Genomic DNA, 23,812 nt, shown 5'->3' on the forward strand with positions numbered 1-23,812 from the left:
CCCCCTGAATTTTATTGTGCAATTTTGAAAATAATGTACTTAAGATGATTCTTAATAGTTCCAAATATTAAACGTGACTTTGGAAGATTCATGCTTTTTAAATCATTAGACAAAATTTGAGCTTTGAATGCTAACGTAACAAAACAAAAAAAACATGCTTTCATAGCTTTTGAATCAATAAAGCACTGGAAAGCCATGCTGACTATTTAAAGCTGTGTTTGTTTGTTTTGTAGGGACCGTGTGTCATTTGTGTGGCAGACTGTCAGGGATCACCTGTGTCACCTGTGTGTCCACGCCACTGAGAACTGCTTCCTGGTGGAGAGGGCGGTGGTGGGCCTCCTGAGACTGGCCATACGCCTGCTGCGGCGCGAGGACATCAGCTCCCAGGTGACACGGCAGCACGGTGTCTCCTCAGAGCTAGTGTACAGAAAAACATACTCAGATATGTCAGGAGTAGGTCTAAAAATTCTGATCTTTCTCCCTTTCATTAGGATATACATTAATGTCATAGCTTTGTATTGCAGAAGTCAATCGCCTTCTTCATCTTAGGTTTTCTTCTCTGCTTTTGTGTTTTGGTCTTTGAAAATATGAATTATAGAAATAATGGCTAATGCAGTTAGACAAACCAAAGTAAATTTAAGAAATATTGATTTATAAGGATTTAATCTTCCTAATGACAGACCTTACATAATTAAATTGCAGTGTTTTGACTTATTGGGAATCACTTCAGAAACACATTTTATGGCCCTATGATTGGGATTTATATTTGTGTCTTTTCATTGGGTGTCTTTGTTCTTTTATATTAAAAAAATCTTCCTCGTATTATTTATTTTTAGATTCCAATAAGAGTGGATAAAATAAGGGCTTGTTCTTTTCTCCATTCCATGTGACTATATAGGCTAACTGTAAACCGAGAGCAATATGAACATTCATGACAATCTTTTTGGGTGAGCTGGAGACCCTCTCAAACTTTGTCCAGAAATATGGATCGTGGGAATGACACAAATGTCCTTACTTTTCCAAGGTCCTCCTTTCCTTGAGACTCCTGCTGATGATGAAGTCACATGTTCTATCCCGTGTGAGCAGGGAGGTGGCCTATGGCCTGCATGAACTTCTCAAGACCAACGCAGCCAACATCCACTCCAGCGATGACTGGTACACCCTTTTCTCCCTGCTGGAGTGCATTGGGGCAGGTGTCAAGCCGCCGGCCTCCCTGCAGGTCACTGCCGGGCCAGATAGTGACACCGGTAAGACCACCAGGAAACTGTAGCTGCCTCAGGAAAAGCAGCTGTTCTAGCACCCAAATAAGAACAGCTGATCTATAAATAAATAGAAAATGTATCTATTACATGATGGTCACGATTGTATTTATTTATTGCAGAACACTTTGTATTGAGACAGCAGTAAATGCAAAGATTACTTAACACTTTAACTTCAAAGACCATAATCCAAAGGGAGTATCTTTACATGTATCTATATTGATTAATTTTTTCAGTATTTTATTGGAATATACAGAGGGAAAAAAGTATTTGATCCCCTGTTGATTTTGTACGTTTGCCCGCTGACAAAGAAATGATCAGTCTATAATTTTAATGGTAGGTGTATTTTAACAGTGAGAGACAGAATAACAACAAAAAAATCCAGAAAAACGCATTTCAAAAAAGTTATAAATTGATTTGCATGTTAATGAGGGAAATAAGTATTTGATCCCCTATCAATCAGCAAGATTTCTGGCTCCCAGGTGTCTTTTATACAGGTAGCAAGCTGAGATTAGGAGCACTCTCTTAAAGGGAGTGCTCCTAATCTCAGCTCGTTACCTGTATAAAAGACACCTGTCAACAGAAGCAATCAATCAATCAGATTCCAAACTCTCCACCATGGCCAAGACCAAAGAGCTGTCCAAGGATGTCAGGGACAAGATTGTAGACCTACACAAGGCTGGAATGGGCTACAAGACCATTGCCAAGCAGCTTGGTGAGAAGGTGACAACAGTTGGTGTGATTATTCGCAAATAGAAGAAACACAAAATAACTGTCAGTCTCCCTCGGTCTGGGGCTCCATGCAAGATCTCCCCTTATTGAGTTTCAATGATCATGAGAACGGTGAGGAATCAGCCCAGAACTACACGGGAGGATCTTGTTAATGATCTCAAGGCAGCTGGGACCATAGTCACCAAGAAAACAATTGGTAACACTACACCGTGAAGGACTGAAATCCTTCAGCGCCTGCAAGGTCCCCCTGCTCAAGAAAGCACATGTACAGGCCCGTCTGAAGTTTGCCAACATCTGAATGATTCAGAGGAGAACTGGGTGAAAGTGTTGTGGTCAGATGAGACCAAAATCGAGCTCTTTGGCATCAACACAACTCGCCGAGTTTGGAGGAGGAGGAATGACCCCAAGAACACCATCCCCACCGTCAAACATGGAGGTGGAAACATTATGCTTTGGGGGTGTTTTTCTGTTAAGGGGACAGGACAACTGCACCTCATCAAAGGGACGATGGACGGGGCCATGTACCGTCAAATCTTGGGTGAGAACCTCCTTCCCTCAGCCAGGGCATTGAAAATGGGTCGTGGATGGGTATTCCAGCATGACAATGACCCAAAACACACAGCCAAGGCAACAAAGGAGTGGCTCAAGAAGAAGCACATTAAGGTCCTGGAGTGGCCTAGCCAGTCTCCAGACCTTAATCCCATAGAAAATCTGTGGAGGGAGCTGAAGGTTCGAGTTGCCAAACGTCAGCCTCGAAACCTTAATGACTTGGAGAGGATCTGCAAAGAGGAGTGGGACAAAATCCCTCCTGAGATGTGTGCAAACCTGGTGGCCAACTACAAGAAACGTCTGACCTCTGTGATTGCCAACGAGGGTTTTGCCACCAAGTACTGAGTCGAAGGGTTCAAATACTTATTTCCCTCATTAACATGCAAATCAATTTATAACTTTTTTGAAATGCGTTTTTCTGGATTTTTGTGTTGTTATTCTGTCTCTCACTGTTAAAATACACCTACCATTAAAATTATAGACTGATCATTTCTTTGTCAGTGGGCAAACGTACAAAATCAGCAGGGGATCAAATACTTTTTTCCCCTCACTGTATATGGACTGCTATTCTAGAGCTGACATAGATTTCCACTCTTCATTCATGTTTCAAATTGTAATGCAATTGAGCTCTTCTACAGTCTTGTTCATCTGTCCTTAGCTAGTTGTTTACAATTGTTTTTTGTTGTTGTCCCCCCTAGCCCTCCCCCCCTAAAGGGTGGAGTTTGAATTAAAAACTACTTAATTAGTGCTCCACTATAATGATGTGCTCACTGTGTTGTGACAGGTGCCCAGTCTGACAGTGAGATTTCCTCCTATCACCCCAGCGAGGTCACTCTGGACCGTGGCTATACCTCAGACTCTGAGGTCTATGCAGAACATGGAAAGCAGTCCAAGATGCATCGCTCTGTCACTGACATAGATGTGGCCAACAGTGGCTGGTTAATGGTAAGGACAACACTTTCTGATGCTAGAATTTTTTTTTTTTTTTCTTAGAGTTCAATAATAGATTCCTTTTTCTATGGCCTCAATGCCATACCAGCATTCGACATTTTCAGCTGCTGTTGCTGGTCAGTTTTTTTTTTCTTCCTGTGCAATTCCATCGGACCATGAAACAAAAAAAAAAACACTTACAAACTTTCTTAAAACATACTCAAAAATTACAAGAAGTGCAGAATTATATGTGAAGAACTTTTGGTTTAGCCTTCACGGGATTTGTTTTTAATAATCACCGAGTTGAAATGTCAAATTTTGCTATGCCCCCTGTGTATGCCCTTTTGTTTATTTATGCATATTTTAAGAAGATAATGACTTTTATAGGATAGTTTTTACCTCTGATTTTACAGTTTTATATTGTGCTCATATTTAACAAGAATATTTTGATTTATTTCTCGGTATTCATGATGCCAGGTTGGGAAAGATGATATTGACATCAGCAAGTCTGTGGCACCAGGGACCAAAGTACAGAGCTCTCCTTTGGTCAACCAGTACAGCCTGACTCTGGGGCAGGACATGGGCCTGCACGACACCAAGTCCCTCATCAAGTGTGTGGAGTCTCTGTCCTTCATTGTCCGAGACGCTGCACATGTCACGCCGGAGAACTTTGAGCTCTGTGTCAAGACTATCCGAGTGTTTGTGGAGGCTGGCCTCAATGGAGGTGAGATCACAGTGAATTGGTCGTCATCAGAAGGTCTTGCAGATGTTTTCCTATCAACATGCATGCTAGTTGTTTACCTTTTCCTAATGAAAGGGAAAAGCCGAAGGCTTTCAACTGGGGCACCCGGTAAAACAACTGTACTGGAGTGCAGGGTATCATATAGGTGCATGACCTGGTCTCTGATCCAGGCAGAGTTATGTCCAACTTTGCCTGGGAGTTTTCAGATAATGGTGCAAAACTGGTCGATCGCTCTTCAATGAAGGTGGGTAGAAATTTGCTGGGGAAAATTTTGGTTTCTTGTACACAAATTACTTCAAATTCAAAAACTGAGTTGTGTTCTTGGGCTGATAACTATGGGCCTACAAACCCATTGGAGCACGGCATTGATCGCCTCTTCCCTAGCCTGATCCTACAACATGGATTTGTGTCTTTCACTCCCGTGTGTGATGGATCTCTGTACCTGGTCACATTGTGTGTCATTTCAACAGGGTACAAGACACACGAAAAGAAATCTAAGAGCCATAAGTACGATTCCAAGTCAAACCGGTTCCGGAAGAAGCCCCGGGAGAAGGACTCCTCTGTGAAGAGGCCCAAGGTGTCCAGCCAGCGCTTCTCACGCTCACACAGTGATGATGAGGAGGACGAAGGGGTTCCTGCCAGCTATCATACGGTGTCTTTACAGGTTAGTCAGGACGTAAGTATAGCAGCCCTTTCCCTTTCTGCTTCCTCTTCATGCACAGCTATCCTCCGGTCCTAGTGCTAGTGCTAACGGTGGGGGTCAGGCAGTTTAACCTCTGGTGTCGGTGTCTCACTACTACTTGCTTATTTAGCAGCTGAAAATAACAAATTAAGTTAATCTGAAAAAATGTAATTACATTTTATAAATAAATACTTGCTCAATAAGATGGTCAGGATTTATGTAAGGATTTTAATGGGCACATTAGCCCAACAGCCCAAACCTTTATCACTTTGAAACTAACTTTCTTTAGATTCACATGAACATGTGATTTAAAAAAAACTTCATAATGGCTCAATTTTGTCAGTGTGTGATGTCTTATGAATGTCTTCAATGAATGCCCCAAGGTTAGATCTATAGATCTATTAGATATTAGATCTATATTAGATCTATAGATAAGGCCATGACAGAACTCTTAAAATATTTTCTTCATAGTCAACATATGGGCAGTGTGTTTATCCAATTAGCATGTTCTGGAATAACCTTTCCAGGGGGAATTGCCTGAAGACTTGAGACATTTTGAGTTTGAAATTATTCAGCCTTCAACATTTTGAAAGGATCTTGAAATCAAATCCTCAAGCACATACATTCTAATGTGAAAGTGATGGGTGTAATGAACAGGTCACATCTTGGTTTTTTCTAGCATTGATTCCAGGCCTTTATAACCCAGTGACACAGACCTTCTGTATTGTTTTGGGTATCTGAAAAGTTAACTGGAACACTTATGGTATATGATTTTCTCTCTCATTGAAAATGCTACCTGCACAGATAAAATAGACATTGAATGTCCAGGTGTGTGAAGTTCATTACACATACATTTGATTTGATTCTGACAAGCAGAAGATCATTGTAGCTCATGTTTTAGTGAGATGGTCGTGTGCTCTTGGGAGTGATGCTCCACTGTTGTTAATGTTCTTACTTCCTGTGGTCTAGTTACTTGACCTGATGCACACCCTGCACACACGGGCGGCCAGTATCTACAGCTCCTGGGCAGAGGAGCAACGCAATCTGGAGGCTGTAGGCAAGAAGATTGAGGCTGACTCTCGAACACTGTGGTCCAGCTGCTGGTGTCCTTTACTACAAGGTAGGCTTCAGACACTGGCTTCAGACACTGGCTCCAGGCCGACTTCATATCTAAGATGGAGACTATTTTGAGAACTTTCATATAAGGACCTTGTTTTGACACAATCCTTCCCTGTGTTTTGAGATTGACAAGCCTAGAAAAGCACATTATCTATTCTATCCACTTTTCACTGCCTTACAGTATTCTATTTATCAGTATCTCTTTTCTAGTGCTCTTGCTATACTTCTGTGTAGTGGGTTTTGAACCATGTTTGTGACTATGTCCTGCTCTGTCTGCTCAGGGATTGCCTGGCTCTGCTGTGATGCCCGGCGGCAGGTACGAATGCAAGCTCTGACTTACCTGCAGAGGGCGCTGTTGGTGCATGACCTTCAGACTCTGGATGCTGTGGAGTGGGAGTCCTGCTTTAACAAGGTACCAATGGAGGGAACAGTTCTGATTGTAATTAACACTGCGTTCTCAGTGCACATACAGACATCTCTCTAAAACAGGGCGTTTGTGCACATCTGGTGCAGAGGAGGATGAATTCCTGTGTGCTAATGTTGTGTGCCTGTCACGGCAGGTGCTGTTCCCCTTGCTCACCAAGCTGCTTGATAACATCAGCCCTGCGGATGTCGGGGGGATGGAGGAGACCAGGATGAGGGCCTGCACACTGCTGTCCAAGGTGAGCCTCGGGCCCCTCAGTGTGTGGGGCATCTCTCCTGTGTGCTGGTCTAGGGCCACTGTTTGTTCTACTGCACAGGTCTCTTTCATCATATAATATAATTGAGCAATATATAGATTTAGATCTAAATAATGTGGGTATATAACTATCTGCTCCTCAGTTCTGTTGGTCTCACCTACACTCACCTAAAGGATTATTAGGAACACCATACTAATACTGTGTTTGACCCCCTTTCGCCTTCAGAACTGCCTTAATTCTACGTGGCATTGATTCAACAAGGTGCTGAAAGCATTCTTTAGAAATGTTGGCCCATATTGATAGGATAGCATCTTGCAGTTGATGGAGATTTGTGGGATGCACATCCAGGGCACGAAGCTCCCGTTCCACCACATCCCAAAGATGCTCTGGGTTGGGATCTGGTGATTGTGGGGGCCAGTTTAGTACAGTGAACTCATTGTCATGTTCAAGAAACCAATTTGAAATGATTTGACCTTTGTGACATGGTGCATTATCCTGCTGGAAGTAGCCATCAGAGGATGGGTACATGGTGGTCATAAAGGGATGGACATGGTCAGAAACAATGCTCAGGTAGGCCGTGGCATTTAAACGATGCCCAATTGGCACTAAGGGGCCTAAAGTGTGCCAAGAAAACATCCCCCACACCATTACACCACCACCACCAGCCTGCACAGTGGTAACAAGGCATGATGGATCCATGTTCTCATTCTGTTTACGCCAAATTCTGACTCTACCATCTGAATGTCTCAACAGAAATCGAGACTCATCAGACCAGGCAACATTTTTCCAGTCTTCAACTGTCCAATTTTGATGAGCTTGTGCAAATTGTAGCCTCTTTTTCCTATTTGTAGTGGAGATGAGTGGTACCCGGTGGGGTCTTCTGCTGTTGTAGCCCATCCGCCTCAAGGTTGTACGTGTTGTGGCTTCACAAATGCTTTGCTGCATACCTCGGTTGTAACGAGTGGTTATTTCAGTCAAAGTTGCTCTTCTATCAGCTTGAATCAGTCGGCCCATTCTCCTCTGACCTCTAGCATCAACAAGGCATTTTCGCCCACAGGACTGCCGCATACTGGATGTTTTTCCCTTTTCACACCATTCTTTGTAAACCCTAGAAATGGTTGTGCGTGAAAATCCCAGTAACTGAGCAGATTGTGAAATACTCAGACCGGCCCGTCTGGCACCAACAACCATGCCACGCTCAAAATTGCTTAAATCACCTTTCTTTCCCATTCAGACATTCAGTTTGGAGTTCAGGAGATTGTCTTAACCAGGACCACACCCCTAAATGCATTGAAGCAACTGCCATGTGATTGGTTGGTTAGATAATTGCATTAATGAGAAATTGAACAGGTGTTCCTAATAATCCTTTAGGTGAGTGTATATATCAGATGTATTAAGGCTGTATACATCTCTTTTCTGTATGGACTGGTGACAGTTATTACAGTAATGATCATAAGTTTAGGAAAAACAAGATCTAAATATTGTTTCACTTTATTTATAAGCTAGTATTGCCAGGATAGCAGTTTTTGATTTTAGAAACTCTATTCACCATCTGTTTAGAACTCTGGGCATCAGAACCAGTTGTTCAGAGTCACCACAGATGGCACATCATATTATTAATGATAATTACTTATCAACATAATAAACCGTGGCCTCCCTTACAGGTTTTTCTGCAGCACCTGTCTCCATTGTTGTCTCTGCCAACGTTCGCAGCCCTGTGGCTCACTATTCTGGACTTCATGGACAAGTATATGCACGCTGGCTCCAGTGATCTTCTGGTAAGTAACCAATGAAGAAACTGTTTTGTTTAGGCATGCACCAATGAACTGTGACCTTAAATGAGCAATTATATCCATTGTTTAAAAATACCAGATTTTCAGAACTCTTTTAAGGACCTAGAAAATAAGGTATTCAACGGTTTGATCTTTGTTTCAGCTAGAGGCCATTCCTGAGTCACTGAAGAACATGTTGCTGGTGATGGACACAGCGGGGATTTTCCACAGCACCGACTCCCGCACCGGCTATTCGGACCTGTGGGAGATCACCTGGGAGAGGATTGACTGCTTCCTGCCCCGACTAAGGGAGGAGCTATTCAAACAGGCCGTGATGCCAGGTACTGCACACAGCCCGCGCCTCCATGTCTGTGTGTCTCGGTCATTATTAACTGTTCTTCACATCTTCTGTCACTTACACTAGGGAACTATTCATTATTTTACTGTAAATTTGTTGATGATAGTTACGGATTTATGTTGTTATACTCGTAATTGAATTTTGAAATCTGATTTTAAAACTGAAATTCTGCTTTATTGTGTATGTAGACTTGCTGTAATGTTTTGTTTGTCGTTTATTGTAGTAATGAATACGTTTTTCTGTGTCTCATCTAATGCAACTTTTCTTCACCAGTCACTAGGCTTTAATATTCAATATTACATATCTTTCTTCTTGGAAATTAAGACGGTTTGGTTTCACTAAAAGAATGTGACATCCTTATAGCAGTACAGTTCTCTAGTTAGATTAACCTGTTATGTTATGTGTTTTCTCTCATTTTTGAAGAGCCCGTTCCTAGTGTGCCAGTAGAAGGTGCCCAGCCTCCTGCCCCCTGCCCGACAGCCCCAGCAGAGCCAAGACCCCCCAGCAGGCCGGAGTCGCCCAAGGAGCCGTCCCGGCCCAGTGCCAATGGTGAGAGGTCACATGACTGTGTGGCACTGTCTGCATAACTATAGCCATCTGAGCAGGATTTCCCTTTACAAAGCTGGAATATAAACATTTAAAAATAGTTTGTACAGAAATGCCTTCAATAGCTACATCAATATCAAATTGTAACAACTGTGAAAATGTAATAACAATGACATCAAAGTGACCCTTGATTTTAGACTATATTAAAAGTTTTATTGGAGGATAAAATGTTTGAAAACTAGTAAGTAAATAAGATACTACAATAAGTTATTTGACAGACTTTGTAGTTTCTGTTAACTGTTTGGGATGACCTGAGCATATTGTTTTCTTATGATCAGCACTAGCATAACATTTTGTCTCATCTCTTTGCTTCATACAGAAGCAATTTTACACCTCCTGACACATTCATTTATCCAAATGAATGTCAACACCGCGACACTGTCTTATGTTGTCCCTCTAGGAACAGATAAAATATCCCCCGGGGTGTCCTCTGCTGTTCCCCCAGTCACAACTCCCATCTCCACCCCTGTGAAGATGAGCCCAGTGGAAGTGTCGCCAGCCATGAGCCAGTCGCCCCTGATCCTGCAGCCCCTGGCCTCCCCCCTGCAGGTGGGTGTCCCCCCCATGTCTCTGCCCATCATTCTGAACCCGGCCCTCATTGAAGCTACCTCCCCCGTCCCGCTGCTCACCTCCGCCCGGCCCACTGACCCGTCGGCCACCTCCGCGGTCAAATAGAGGCAGAGCCCAGACCCGCCTGCTGCTCGCCGCACTGTGCCCCGAGGGAGAAGGGAGGTCAGTAGCCGCACCACGTTGTCTCTTATTCTTAAAGGAACCGATCCGTTTAACTCCACCAGCGCGGTTTCCATGTAACTCATCAGTCCCGTGTGCTGAGGACACCGCCAACTGCCCACATCTCAGAGTCCCTCGATGGAAAGCCCTTCACACACAGACTGCATGGCCTGCGTGCGTCACGGCCCTGTCCTATAGCAATCGATTCGCTTGGCCCTATTTTGGAGCTAGACTCATGTGTCTACAGCACAGCTAAAACACCTGGTGTTTTTTTTTTTTTTACTACAAGCTTTTCTATTTTTCTCTCTGGATATTATCAATGTATTACAGTTATACAGATTTATAATACTAACCCCAAAGGCATGTGGTATTTTCAGTGTAAAAACAAAAGCAAACTCCTGAAAGGTTTCAGCATTTGTGATTAATAAAATATTTCTTAAATGTCACACTATTTAAAAGTAAAAATCTTATTTTGGGGTTTAATGTCTTCTTTTTCTTATTCATACATAATACATATTCATGCATTTACGGCTGTACTAAAGATGATTTGGAAATGTAATCACAGAAGTGTAAAATGTCCAGACGATGCTACTATTTTAAGCTTTGCATTGCAAAAATCTGGGGAAAATGTTTATCTGTATTAAACTTAACTACTAAGGTTAAGATACTGCATGTTTGTTTATCATAGTCTGTACAGATAGCAATCTTATTGAGTAATAATAACAGGGCACTATTGCTCCAAGGGATTGTCTTTCTGTTTAATGTACAGTAATAACTGATTTATGTAAATGAAGCTAGACTATTTGTTACACCAAATGAAAGTACACTTTACATATGTACAGTAAAAATATCATTGGTAATTTATACATATTTTGAATAGAAAAACGGAGTTATTAGATTTTTAAGTGACATAAAACTATTGATAGAATGATAGCCATTCAAACCATAGAAAAGCAGTGTAATTCGGCCCACAACTAGATGTGATATTTGATGTTTTTGGTTAAGGAAAAAATCTTGAAATAGTTGGTATTTTTGTTTTCCATGTAAAAGCTCACCAATATGGCATGAGAGAGTACAAATGCATCATGTCACTGGGATGTCAGGAGCCCTTGAGAGGCAATCCTGCTCACCAGCCGTCTCTGCCTCCTGCTGTTTGCATTACCAGAATACAGCACAGCCTGCTAGACACAGTGACCACCCAGTGGATGTCAATCCCCCAATATCCATGTTTTTGTTCAGTTTAAAATCACATCAGTAGGATTATAAAAACAAAGGCACTCATGACACTTTATTGTAATCTGTCGCTTTTTTTAATTTATTCTTTTAATTGTTTTTATAGGTGTAATGCAATTCACTTTGTGTTTTTGAAGTGGAATGGGCACACGTGTCTTAAATGCAGTCATTATTCACAATGTCTACGTTTAAAACATTCCAAAAACAACACATTGACCTGTCAGCAAGTCTCGAAAGCCCAGAATCATGCCTGGTGTGTGTGTGTGTGTGCGTGCGTGTATGTACAGTGTTTGGATTGGACAGAATGGATATTACTGAGATGTCTTAATGAGATTACTCATGACTATTGTGTTGAATTAATTTAGTAGGTGTATGTGTGGGGGTTTCTTTTTCATGGATCTAAAATGAGTGCAAACCTTGGGGAAAAAAACAAATAAATACTGTATTTCTCTGACTGTTAATTATTTGAACCAACTTAATGTTTCCAGGGCTTAAGCAGTCAAGTTATTTAAAAGCATCCAAGGACTTTAGATTTTAAGGCCCAGTGTTGTTCATGGTTGCTCATAAATGTAAGTGTTCAAATACTGGTCTTACGTAATTTCTAGCTAACAAAGAAACACTGTATCTTACCTATATGAACACAGTGTCTCTGCCTTTAAAATCCCCTGTACCAACCACTGTAAAATGCCATACTATCATGCCATTGCCACAAGCTTGTTCTTTTAGTCTAATTGTCATCACATAATAATTTGGCATCCTTGAAGAAATGTGCCCCTTAATCCAGAATGTATTTATCAATCTGCAAAATGGTATTTTTCTCTGTGTAATGTATACATGCGTAAGGACCTACACACCTGAAATACTGGCTGTTGTGGAGTGATCTCTGTGATGGGAAGTACGGGTTTGGATTGGTTAGTCTGTTCAGAACTGGAGAATCCTTAGCCACTGCCTTATAGAAGAATATGAACTGAGTGCTCACCTGTACCAATCTGTAGTCTGCAGCAGTTTGTCATTGGGTCATTTTTGTAAACTGTTAATTAGCTGTATCACTACTGGATTGTAAAAAAAAAAAAAAATACAGGAATTAATTCTGACATGACAGATAATTACATGGGAAATAATGTATATATAAATGGTAAAAATGTACTTTTTACAGTAATAAATATATTATGTAAATTAAACTGGTTTTATTGATCTATATTTCCAATGGGAAAGTCTGAGGACCTGCTCTTTATAATTGATCTCACTTTCTAAGCACAATCTTCCTGATCACCTGATCAAGCCACTCCTGTAAAATCAAGCATTCGTTATGGAGTCAAACATCTGTTTTTATTTTAAAGCAGAATGTCAAACACACATTTTTATTTTTATTTTTTTTAGTAAACTAACAGTATCAGAAACTACTAAGGATATTCATGGGAAAGAACAGATAACAGTCTTTTAAAATTTCTCTTTGTACACGGAATGTAAGAACCGATCAGTTAAAGAAACAAACCCAAAATAAAAGAAATGGGGTCATGGGCCATCTTTTTAAAATTAGAAACTCTCAGTTCTCTATCCACTCTAACTAACTTTTGATAGGAGACTAGAAAACAGTGTAATTGAAAAGCATACAGTACTTCTTCACACACACACGGATCTGTTTTTTTCTCACAAAACTACCTCAACCTTTTGTTTTGTTATAAAAAGCCATTTTTGTTTCTTCTACTTCAATAATCCGCTTGTCCCACGCTATGCTGGCTGCTAAAAATCCAACTGATACTTTATTACAACTGTGAAACAAAACACACCCCGGTCTTCCTTACTTGGTGTCAAGCTTGGCCATTTCCTGCACATAGATGCCGATGCTCTCGCTGTCGAACAAGACAAAGTAAATGTTTTTCAGAGAGGATGATGTCGAGGAGACAAAATGATTGAAGATAGCCTTGAGGATCAACTGGGCCGCCGTCTGCTTCGGAAAACCATTTCTAAGTATGAAAAAAACAAAAGCAAACGGACCGTAAATGTCATTTGAGTCTGTGATGTTGATTTCCTCCTTTTCCTCCACTTTTTCACAATGTAAAGCATACACATTTACATGCTGCAGATACAAAGCTTATTTAGATTTAGAATATCTTGCATTAAATTCAACTTTTTTCCTTTAATAGGTTTTCATCAAGATCTGATGCCAGCGTTGTTTTAAAAAGGTGCTCGGGCACTTTGTTAACAAGCTTTACCGGCCAGTGGGGAAGGAGGGGAAAGCGACGGATTTGAGCTTCTTGTCTTCAGCAGCTGACAAGCAGTTCTTGACCGTCTTCTCCAGCTGTTCCTCACACTTGTCTGAGCCCCACTGAGGGATGTTGCAATGAATGACGAACTTGGCGGCCAGTCCATTGGCTTGGCTGAGTGCAGCTACAATGACAGTGAAATGAATAAATAGGGACCAGTTTAACCTGAATGTGTGCAATTACATTCTTGCCAAGTCTTACCAGATTTCATTTCTTCAAATAGGATTCTGACAATTGCATTTGATATGCAAGTACTTTCTGCTGGAAAATCATTTGTGCCAGGGAGCGTGGAGCACATTTTGTAAATCAAACTACTACCGTGGTATTTATCCAATGCGTTTTAATCCTAAAAGCTACAACAATATAAATATCAGTGCCTTTTAACCTGCTTTTCTATACTTTTCAACTCCCTGCATGTTTCATCATGAGAAAAAAAAACAAAAACAAAAAAACTGAGGCAGTCATTATCAAGTATTTCAGAAATGGTCTTTAGTTTTCGTTCTACAATAGTTTTCTGTGAAGCACAAGTTTTTAATTATTATTGGCTATTGGCAGAAAAGGGTCTTTTATTTTTTTTTATTCAAACTCAAAGTTATGGGCTGTCCTCTCACCCTCTGCCGTTTCCAGGGACCCGTGGGATTTCCGCAGTTCTTTCACTGCCTCCAGGAACTCCTTGCCTCCAGCCTTCTCCAGAGCATTGCCTGAAAGGACAGCAGTGCTGTGTCAGGGACCGTGCTGTCAGCACTCCCAGATACTGGTGCGTGCAGACAAACTGCAGATACACAAATCTATAAGAGTGCCAGCCGTGCTGTAGGATAACACTCACCCACTCCTTCTTTTAGGTCAATGTCTGCATTCGTAGGGTTGATGATTCCCTCCACTTTAATGGATCCGATTTTGCTGATATCACTCTGAGTCAGTGAAAGCTGATGGAGAAATGATTTAGAAAGGGAGTTCACACTTCTGAAATGTACACGGTTCCCTTTTTTTCATTACAATGTTTTATTAGTGTCCTCAAAGTCATAAAATAAATGTTAAAAAGTGTAATTCCTTGTACAACTATAGCGTTTGTTGCATGAAGGTATAATTAGGAAGAATACTTGGAATGGCAAATGCTGGTGAAACTGTAATATTACTTGTTATATTACCACTATTATTACTACCTTTAATACAAACAATGCTATTTTCAGAGAGAGAATTCACATACACTGTGTTGAACTCTTTAGATATCCAATACAGCCTGACCTTTTGCCCCAGGAAAAGGCTCTTTGAGGAGAGGATTGTGAAACCATCTCCAGGTCCATCATCTGAAGTGGAGCTGGAGGCGCCCTCTTTGTTATTTTCTGCCCGTTTCTCCTGCAGAAACAAAGAAGAACAAAAGAGGAACCCCTAAGACAGGTTCTACACCCAACAGACTTCGCTTTAAACTTATGAACTGAAATCAATGTTTAATGTTTAGTTTTGGCATATCTTATCTACCTATTCCTTATTTTCCTCAATATGGAGTTAACAGTATTAAGACACATTGATAAGACGTGTTTGTATTTTTAAACACCGCAGCAGTGTATGTAGCTGGTTGAATGACATAAGCGCAAGATGAACATCCACCAACCCTTGCTTTCCTGCCAGGTTTTCCTTTGCCAGCCTTTTTCACTGCAGGCTTCTTGACAGCGTTCTTTGCGGAGGTGACTTTCTTCTCAGGCACGGAGGCCTGGGAGTCCACTTTGACCCGGGCGCCCCTCTTCTTGGACAGCAGTTCAGGGTGAATCCTGGGCAATACCCCGCCGCTGGATATAGTCACGCCCTTCAGCAGCTGCGGGCAACACAAATGCACAGTGTCATTCACCTGGGTTTCTCCACGCAATGCCACCTTTACTCAATTCTATAGTTTTTTTTTTTTTTAATTGCCTTTGCCTCTAAAATTTATTTTCTTTCATTCTTAATTCCTATTATGGATTCACAACTTATAATTTAAGTGTATTATTTTATAGATAAAAATGTGTAACATTTGTTATAAAGTTTTTAAACCATGCTTAATTCAAAGTGATATTCAACTCATTTAATTATTTAATCCCCAGATCATTTCACACATGTTTTGTGTGGAACAAGTGTTTTACTGTCCACCATGCTATCTGAGCTCTCAATTGCTTTATTACTAGTAGGGTACTTTAATTGAACCCTAATTTAACTAATAATTTGCCAAATCTGAGATCTAAAATGATTTTAAACCAGTGGTTCTCAATCCTGGTCCTGGAGTACCACCAACTCTGCTGGTTTTTGTTCCAACCAAGCTCTCAATTACTTAAGTGAACTAATAATTTCCTAAATCAGAACCTATTCATTGTTTAACAGTAGGGGATGCAGGTTAAGGATGTGAAAAAATAATTACTTTTAATGATTTTTCATAGTAATAATTAGTGACTTGTTAATGACCTGGATCAAAGTGTTTTAGAATTATAACAATTCTGAGTATCTGTGTAAATATGCGCTACAAGAACGCGACCGATGGCTTGCTCACAGAGAAGTTCTGCATGGAAATACTTTGACAAAGTGAATGAAAACACTTAAGTGTATAATATGTGCAGTGCAATAAAACTACCACAAATCTACAGCTGCTATGATAACCCACCTAAAAGCCAAACACCTTCCTGCAATGCTAGCGATGACAAAAAAGGAAAGAGAGCCCCAACAAACAAATTATTATTAAGCTACATCCACAGCCAGCTACTGCTATTTTGTATTTGCTGGAACTCAAACGCACAGGTGTCTGTGTTGAGTGTGGTTTGGAAATGTAAATTGTTTAGTTAAGTAGATTGTATAAATTAGCTAGATATAGTCTAATACATTTTGTATTTCGCTGTAATGACCAGAAATCATTCCCACAAGGGCGTTAATGTCAAGGCATTTTCATTGCAGCTCACATGGCTAAACTATTAAGCAACTGAATGAAACTTAATAAAAATTGAAAAAGAAAAAATGTGTCGTTCAGTTAAAGCTGTAATTGCAAAGTAGTTGCAGCCTTTATACTGAAATTGTGACAATAAAAAGTTGTGATGATATTGGGAAACAATAATACTAGGGTCTGACATGAGATGTGTGAGTTGACATTGCTTTTTGCTGCTGTTATTATTTCCATACGTCGTATAATAGTTAGATATTTTTACACAGACATTTATTTAACAAAGTTGTTGTGTTAGATAAGTATTCATCAATTACAAAGTAACTCAACTGCAGAACATAGGTGTGGTATTGACCAATGGAAAGGACGTTACTATGGTCTGTCATCACCCATAGAGCTGATATATTTTTACCCAATCACTGGCCGTCACTCTGTTCATGTCTAGCCAATCCAAAGACCCGCTCTCAGGTGATAAATCAGATTGCGCGCTGCTCCAAGAGCACAGGTGAGAGACGGAGGTTACACTGTGGCTCATAGACAATTAAGGGCATTAACAATACTCAGTTACACAATTTAAACAGTCAAACATAATACAGTTACTTAAATTAAGGGTTCCATTAAGTAATTCAGAGCTCGGTTGGACCGAAACACCCAGGACCGGGGTTGCTTTTTTCGTGGGGCAAAAGGCCGTTTTGCGGGCGGTTGGGCGTGTCTGTGTATTATTGTACGAATTGTTTAGAAGCTCAAACTAATTCTTATTTGAAGTCGTGTGATCCCTAAATAAAATCGCTTGACACTTTAATAATACAATATGTCTGCTGCGGCCGAGGAACCTTCAGAGGGTGTCGATTTCAACACGACACACAGCCGCGCTGAACAAATGGTTTATTTGAACGTGTTGCGGTTGTGTCCCCGTCACGCTGCGCATGCGCTGAAGACGAGCTGAAAAGCCCGGAGCGGAGGAGCAGCGCGCCATTGAAGAGGTGCTGGTTTGAAATATTATTCTCATATTTACATCCAAGTTTAATCGATACTGACCAAAGCGTATGGATGTGAATCTTGGTCCAGTTTGATATACTGCGAGTTTAGCTTTCTCGTTATCGTCCAACTCCGTATATGCAGCCTTGTGTATGTCCAATCATATTAGTATATTTATAAGTAGGATAAATATAGATCCATTTTTATAGGTGCAACGCAGCCAGCACAATTGAGGTGGATTGTTCATTTTATTATATGTAAAATGTTACTGTTAAATCGGGTTTTTGCAGTGCAACTTTTTATAACATTTCTCTAAGGGCAAGAACCTGGTCCATTATTGAAATACAGCTGAACCTGTGTGCACCTGCTCCGCAGCAGCTAGGGGAGGCCGAACAGTGCACGCATGCGTCTAATTTTCATCCATTTAAAATTGTTCATCTTTGTTAGATTCACAAATGCAAAGTTAAACCAGTCTGAATCTAAATACTAGTAACATGATTATTCTAGATGCCACATCTTATGTCTTTAACTGTCTCGCGTATGAGGTTAACCACACTGTGACGGTTTCCGTCGGTTAGAGACCATCTGCTGCTAGAGTCCCTTGGTTTTAACTGAAATCCTTCTACACCAGCAGTACACTCATACTGAAACACAGTGATCATTATCACTGAAAGGGACCCACTCTGTGGAGATTGCTGTTGGTGTTAAATGCAGGTCCTTAATGCCACTACTCTTAACTTGTGCTCCTCTACAGAGTACATTCAGCACATTTCCTTCTCTGTGATGAAATCGATCTAATATCAGACCACAACCTGTACGGAAGCCAGGTGAAGGCAATTGCTAAGAGGCACAGGTGTAGATTGCAATCTTGCATGTATTAGGCTACATTGTAAAACATCATCTTTATGCAACTTGCAGTTAAAGTAATAAATGGTGTATTTACCCTAGTACAAAAGAGTAAACCGAGTCACAATGAGAGGATACATTCCCTGCATGTTGTGGATATTTCAGTCGGATGATTCTGAAATGAGCTTCCCACTAAAGTAAATTGCTTTTAAAAAGCAATGTTTTTTTGTACTTGCTTTGTCTCTGACCATACAATCAAGCTAAGGGCTCCCTATTTTGTTTGTATAGTAAATGATAGATTAATGACTGAACAGAAAAACAGACAAAACAAATAATAGTGTAAAGGGAAATGGTGGCCCTCTTTTAGTTAGGATATACAGATGAAACCATTATGGATTAATACCCAAATAGTACATTTAATCTGAAACCTCACGGGTAAGGAGAACTTACCTGATTAAGTTCTTCATCGTTGGCTACGGCAAGCTTGATGTGTCTTGGCGTTATCCTGCCTTTTTTGTTGTCTCTTGCTGCGTTTCCAGCTAATTCTAAAATTTCAGCTGAAAAACAAAAAAGAACCCATAAAGCAAAACGCTTCACCATCAAGAGAAGGCACTGGGGTTATGAGATCAGATATCCACCTTTGAACTTAAACTAATACATACATTCATCTCATTCATTATATTATTTTATTTAAAATGTGATCAATCTATAACCTATATGCATTTTAAATGAGTTTACTTTACAATCCTTTTCTTCACTTTTCATGTGCAGATTCATTGTTACTTCTCATTTCCCTTTTTTATTAAAGAAATGCTTATAAGGCCCGTCCTGAGGTTTCATATTCATGTCTGCATCTCCTCTGTATTCTCAGTGTGAATCCCTGTTCCTCTTTGTGCTTACATTGTGCATGCGATGCAGACTTCTAAAGAGACACCTCAAAGCTGACAGTGGGGAAGTGTAACAGAAGAAAATGTGTTGGAGAAAGCTGAGAATCGCAGTGCAGCTACATAAAACAAAAACAAAACCTTGGTGACCGATATGTTGCCACATATTGACACTCATTCAGGCTTGGGTGTTCAATTCAGCAAATAATAAGCAATAACAGTAAAAATCTAACTTTTTTTTGCAATAATTATAAAACATTAAAAAACATTTTTGCTAAGGACCACACAGAGGAACCTTTTTTTAAGTGAACTTATCATACATTATAACTGGATTTTAATATTTAATATACATCCCCTTAAAATAAGAGTACACCAGTCAGTGACCAGATTAAATCAACCTCCAATTGCAAGGCTCTAGCAATTGAATACTACCAGTAAACACTACATTTTGAAGTTTTCACTTTATCCCATCCTGTGGCCTGGCTGGTGTGTATGAAATATTGGTGATATGCAGAAGAACCTGCTTAGCGAATGCTTGATCCCATGCAGCTGTGCAGCGTTGTTTACCTGCTAGGTACTCTATGACGGCTGCCATGTAGACTGGTGCCCCCATGCCAATGCGGTACTTGTGTGTCCCGTGGCGCAGATACCGCATCATTCTGCCCACAGGGAAGATGACCCCTGCCCTGGCAGACCGGGACTGCTTGGTGCTTTTTTTCTTTCCCCCTCTTGCTGACATCCTTTCTCACTCCCTCTCTCCTACAGAGGACAAATACGAGATTCTTTCTTGGATTCGGGCACCCAGGGGACTAAACCAAGGAAAGGGAGAAATCAGCAGGTTAGTTTAAAGCCCTTGTACTCTGAAGTCTGCTTTAAACATACAATTTTGCAAAACGTATCATGTGTCAAAATACATGTAGTACATAATTACAATTATCATTAAAATATGTACACAATTTTACTGGGGCTTAGACATTTTAAAGCTGTATGTAACTACAGAAGCAGCCAGACAGGGAAAATGTGTGGAAAATGGAAATCAAAGGCCTTTAGTTTCAAATGCCTAAAGTGTCATTAATAATAAACGTTATAAGGAAAAGATTTTGGAAGTCACACTCAGATATAAAGAACAACTGTTCAGGCTTTATACATTGATAAAGAAGCCGGCTCGCTAATTGTAAAGATAAACGCATACTGATTTCAAGTACTCTTCTTCTTGGATGAATTGTACAAACACGGGTATAAATTCTGTAAAACTTTGAGCCCTGACCTAAATGCCTCTGACTGGAATGGTGCAATGTTTAGTCTACAACACACACATATTTCATATTAACTACTACTGACAAAGCAATGAAGATTTCCAGACTAAAAATAACTTGAATAATAAATCAAGGTTCACTGTGCAGTGCACATGGGAACAAGGCAGCGGACAACTCAGGGTATGTGTTTTATACAATGTGTGTCTGTTGGGGGACTTCAAAAAATAATGGAAGAAATCACTGCCCAGTGCATTTTGAAAGCATGTGTGAAATACACCACGTGGGGTATTTGCAGCTGATTTGCCCAGACAAACAGACAATGTTCATCTTCCACAAGGAATATGAGCAAATCATCATCAAATGGCTGGATTCAAATAATTTCTGAGCTATCAATGCACAACTTGTCTGGTCCCGGGTGAAAAACAAGCTCCATCAATAATGGTTTGGGGGGGAACAGCAGTGGGAGATTTGGAGGGAAGCCCACAGATGAAGAAAAATTACATACATTCATTTATTTGAACATGGCAGGCAAAGCATTTTACAAAAAAAAATATTTTAAGGGCTTAAATGTGACACTTGGGACAATGATCAGGAAGAATTTGTATGCATAGTACATTAGAATTATATAGGCCTGTATTGTTTAGCGTAAAACAAATGTTAAGTTTTCCTTTTGTAATTTTAAACTAAGTTTTCATTATTCATATTGTCATTCAGTTATTTCATTTATCAGTTTGTTTCTGGATCTAGCCAGTGAACCCCAGGTTTAGTCATTACACAATTAGGACTGCTGATGTGACACATTTTAACCCTAAAACGAGACATTTTCATATATGGATAAGTTCACTGCAAACATATTTAATATGTGAAGCAGTTGTTAGTCGCACTTGGAGATATAGACTGTTTACTTATCAATTTCATTTTCTGCCAAGGTTACCGAGAGGAATGCAAAATATAGAACCAAAACAGTGAACTTTCATGTTTTCTTTGCATTATCAATTCAATATATACTAATAGCCTTGCAAAGAAATATAATAAATACTAGCTATATGAAATATTAAAATATGACCTCTGAATTGACTGAAACGTGAAAGAACTGAAAGCCGAGGTGTGTGCAAACAATTGTTTTTTCGTTACTTTGGTTTTTAATATGAGAAACCGAAACTTGTGCACCGCTTTTCGGGCACTCTGGCTAGTTTGACAGCTCCTCCAAAGCGTGTCATTTCCGTCAAATAAAATCACTTTTATTATCGCGCTTGTTTACATTGCCATAAACACAGTGATCCACAGCGCTAGTAATGGAGGGTCTCGGTCCATTTCTTTTTTTTAAACAATTATATGTAGTAAATGGATAAGGATCAATACCATATTTGGTCGAATTACATAATGGAAACCTCGTTTGTAAAGAAAGCCTGCAGACCGAACCTGGCTGGCACCCCTGCGATGAGGAGGTTTCTTTACGGTACCTGATACCTGATACGACTCGCCTAGGAGCCCGTGTCCCTACAGAAACGCTACCCTGCCCAGTGCACTGGCAAGCCTGGGCCTATAGAAACATGGAGGTGTTCCTGCTCATGAAAGCAAAGCATTTTAAACTGCAGTGATCTTGAAACCCCGACAGTACAACTCAGGATTGGACTTTATTATTGTATTTAATTACAAGACTGCGCGTAAGCTATTCCGCGACGCAGAAAGAGAAACTGCCCGCCGTGTAACGACATGCACCTTAGTTAAAACCTACAGAACTAAGGACAACAATACTCATATTATTACTATTTAAATATGAGTGTATTCTGTGTTTTTTCCACACATACTGGGAATTTCTCTGCAAACCAATAACCCAATTTAAAAAAAAAAAAAAGCTTTTGATGAAATAACGCAAAGGTGATCTGTGATGCCTTGGTACTTGTGGGAATATGTACAAAGGCCCGAGCCCTGTGTTTTAAAGAGGTTAGGCCTATGTTTTCACTTGATATGGGCACTAGTTAGAATAACACACACACACATTATTGGGAGATATTTCTAAACACACAACAAACAAACAAGGTGCGAAAGCAGGAACAAAGCCAATCAACCGTGAAGCAAAACGCATCCAGCGAATAAACCCCAGTGTGACGAATTGCGCTTTTGAGGGACCTTTCTACACATTTCAACCTGATACCAATCCGAGCCATTTCGCCAGGGCAGCGGTGGGCAACAAATCAACTTAAAAAGCTGCAAATCGGTGTTATTATCATTATTATTATTGACATTGCGTCCCCCCCGAACACAACGCCGCCTGCGACTTGAATTATTTAAAGGAGCCACACATGCATTTTTACACCGATACCATTTTGTACTGCAATAGGCCTATTGCTCTGCAGTTAAAACCACACGTATGCTTTGTGTTCAGCGCAAGACCTGTAAAGATATCGGGCCGTAACCTCTGTTTTAACTCCGCTCCTCCCAGAGCTGCTCAGCCCCCCATTTTGTTTTCAACCCATTGACTGTGTGATCGCATCAGACATGGAAAGTAGATCTCGGAGACGCAGTTGGCTGCCAAACACAACTACCGCGCAGTATTTCGGTGTAATTTTCTCATTTGTAGTACCTTTTTTTTGTTCTCCGCTACCGAATCACGTGAAGGCCCAGGTTTCCCTTTAAAATCCCCAAGGAGTTTCTCTTTTTTTTCCTCTCTCTCTCTATGCTCGTATATTCCGTTATTTTAAACTAAAGGCAACAACCAATGCATGCTCCTCCAGCGCAGCCTGTGTGCTACTGATGCTGGCGAGGGGAAAAATTCAGTTCAGGAGAAAAAGAACAGAAAACGCCCCCTGATTAGGGGTGCCGGCGGAAAAGAAGGGAGGTAGAGAGGAACTCGGTGTTGTTTCAGAGATAGGCGACACATTTAGCATCCTGTATCACTAGCATCTACCCCCAGTGTGTAAACAACGAAGCCATGTTTATAAGAGAACGGATTTCCCCCCGTCATTTTATTTTGAAGTGACTAGTCAATATTTCTTTACGTGTGTGAAACTTTTAGTTACCTTGCTGAACTAGCATATATGTATGTATATGTTTGTATATATGTAATAGTGATAGTAAGCCTATTATGATTTTCCAAGATAATTGTATTTGTCCTTAGCTTACCTCAAAATATCCCACTTTAATACAAATTATTCAATTCTTAACTTTAACATTTTATTACATACCCTTTATTTTAATTGTGGCACTATTATAGTTATCCTGTTTTAATTTCCAATAATTTAGCAAAATAAGTTATTACGTAGATTACCCAATTTAAGCAAATGTATG

General features: G+C 40.3%; 2 protein-coding genes across 6 annotated transcripts in view; one reads left to right on the plus strand and one right to left on the minus strand.

The window, feature by feature from the left end:
* gbf1 (golgi brefeldin A resistant guanine nucleotide exchange factor 1) overlaps positions 1–12,572 on the plus strand; it is a 79,789-nt gene extending 67,217 nt beyond the window's left edge. For 2 of the 5 annotated variants that reach the window (XM_066693418.1, XM_066693421.1), the window contains 12 exons: positions 234–387; positions 1,025–1,247; positions 3,325–3,485; positions 3,948–4,194; positions 4,683–4,888; positions 5,864–6,014; positions 6,295–6,425; positions 6,574–6,675; positions 8,358–8,471; positions 8,629–8,806; positions 9,247–9,372; positions 9,830–12,572. In XM_066693418.1, coding sequence (XP_066549515.1) covers positions 234–387; positions 1,025–1,247; positions 3,325–3,485; positions 3,948–4,194; positions 4,683–4,888; positions 5,864–6,014; positions 6,295–6,425; positions 6,574–6,675; positions 8,358–8,471; positions 8,629–8,806; positions 9,247–9,372; positions 9,830–10,104 — 2,068 coding nt within the window. In that variant the 3' untranslated portion in view covers positions 10,105–12,572. The remainder of the gene's footprint in view (positions 1–233; positions 388–1,024; positions 1,248–3,324; positions 3,486–3,947; positions 4,195–4,682; positions 4,889–5,863; positions 6,015–6,294; positions 6,426–6,573; positions 6,676–8,357; positions 8,472–8,628; positions 8,807–9,246; positions 9,373–9,829) is intronic. The other 3 variants (XM_066693419.1, XM_066693422.1, XM_066693420.1) reach the window with 2 other exon arrangements.
* A 122-nt stretch (positions 12,573–12,694) lies between these two features.
* Positions 12,695–23,306, minus strand: macroh2a2 (macroH2A.2 histone). The gene is made up of 9 exons (XM_066693423.1): positions 23,109–23,306; positions 19,833–20,074; positions 18,832–18,938; positions 15,271–15,471; positions 14,904–15,014; positions 14,485–14,584; positions 14,270–14,359; positions 13,608–13,782; positions 12,695–13,358 (listed from the first exon to the last, which is right to left on the minus strand). The coding sequence occupies exons 2-9, from the start codon at positions 20,002–20,004 to the stop codon at positions 13,193–13,195; spliced, it is 1,122 nt and encodes a 373-aa protein (XP_066549520.1). The 5' UTR covers positions 20,005–20,074; positions 23,109–23,306; the 3' UTR covers positions 12,695–13,192.
* Between the last annotated feature and the right edge of the window lie 506 nt (positions 23,307–23,812).

The sequence above is a fragment of the Amia ocellicauda genome, chromosome 20 (genome assembly GCF_036373705.1).
Source record: "Amia ocellicauda isolate fAmiCal2 chromosome 20, fAmiCal2.hap1, whole genome shotgun sequence".
NCBI classification, from domain to species: Eukaryota; Metazoa; Chordata; class Actinopteri; order Amiiformes; family Amiidae; genus Amia; species Amia ocellicauda.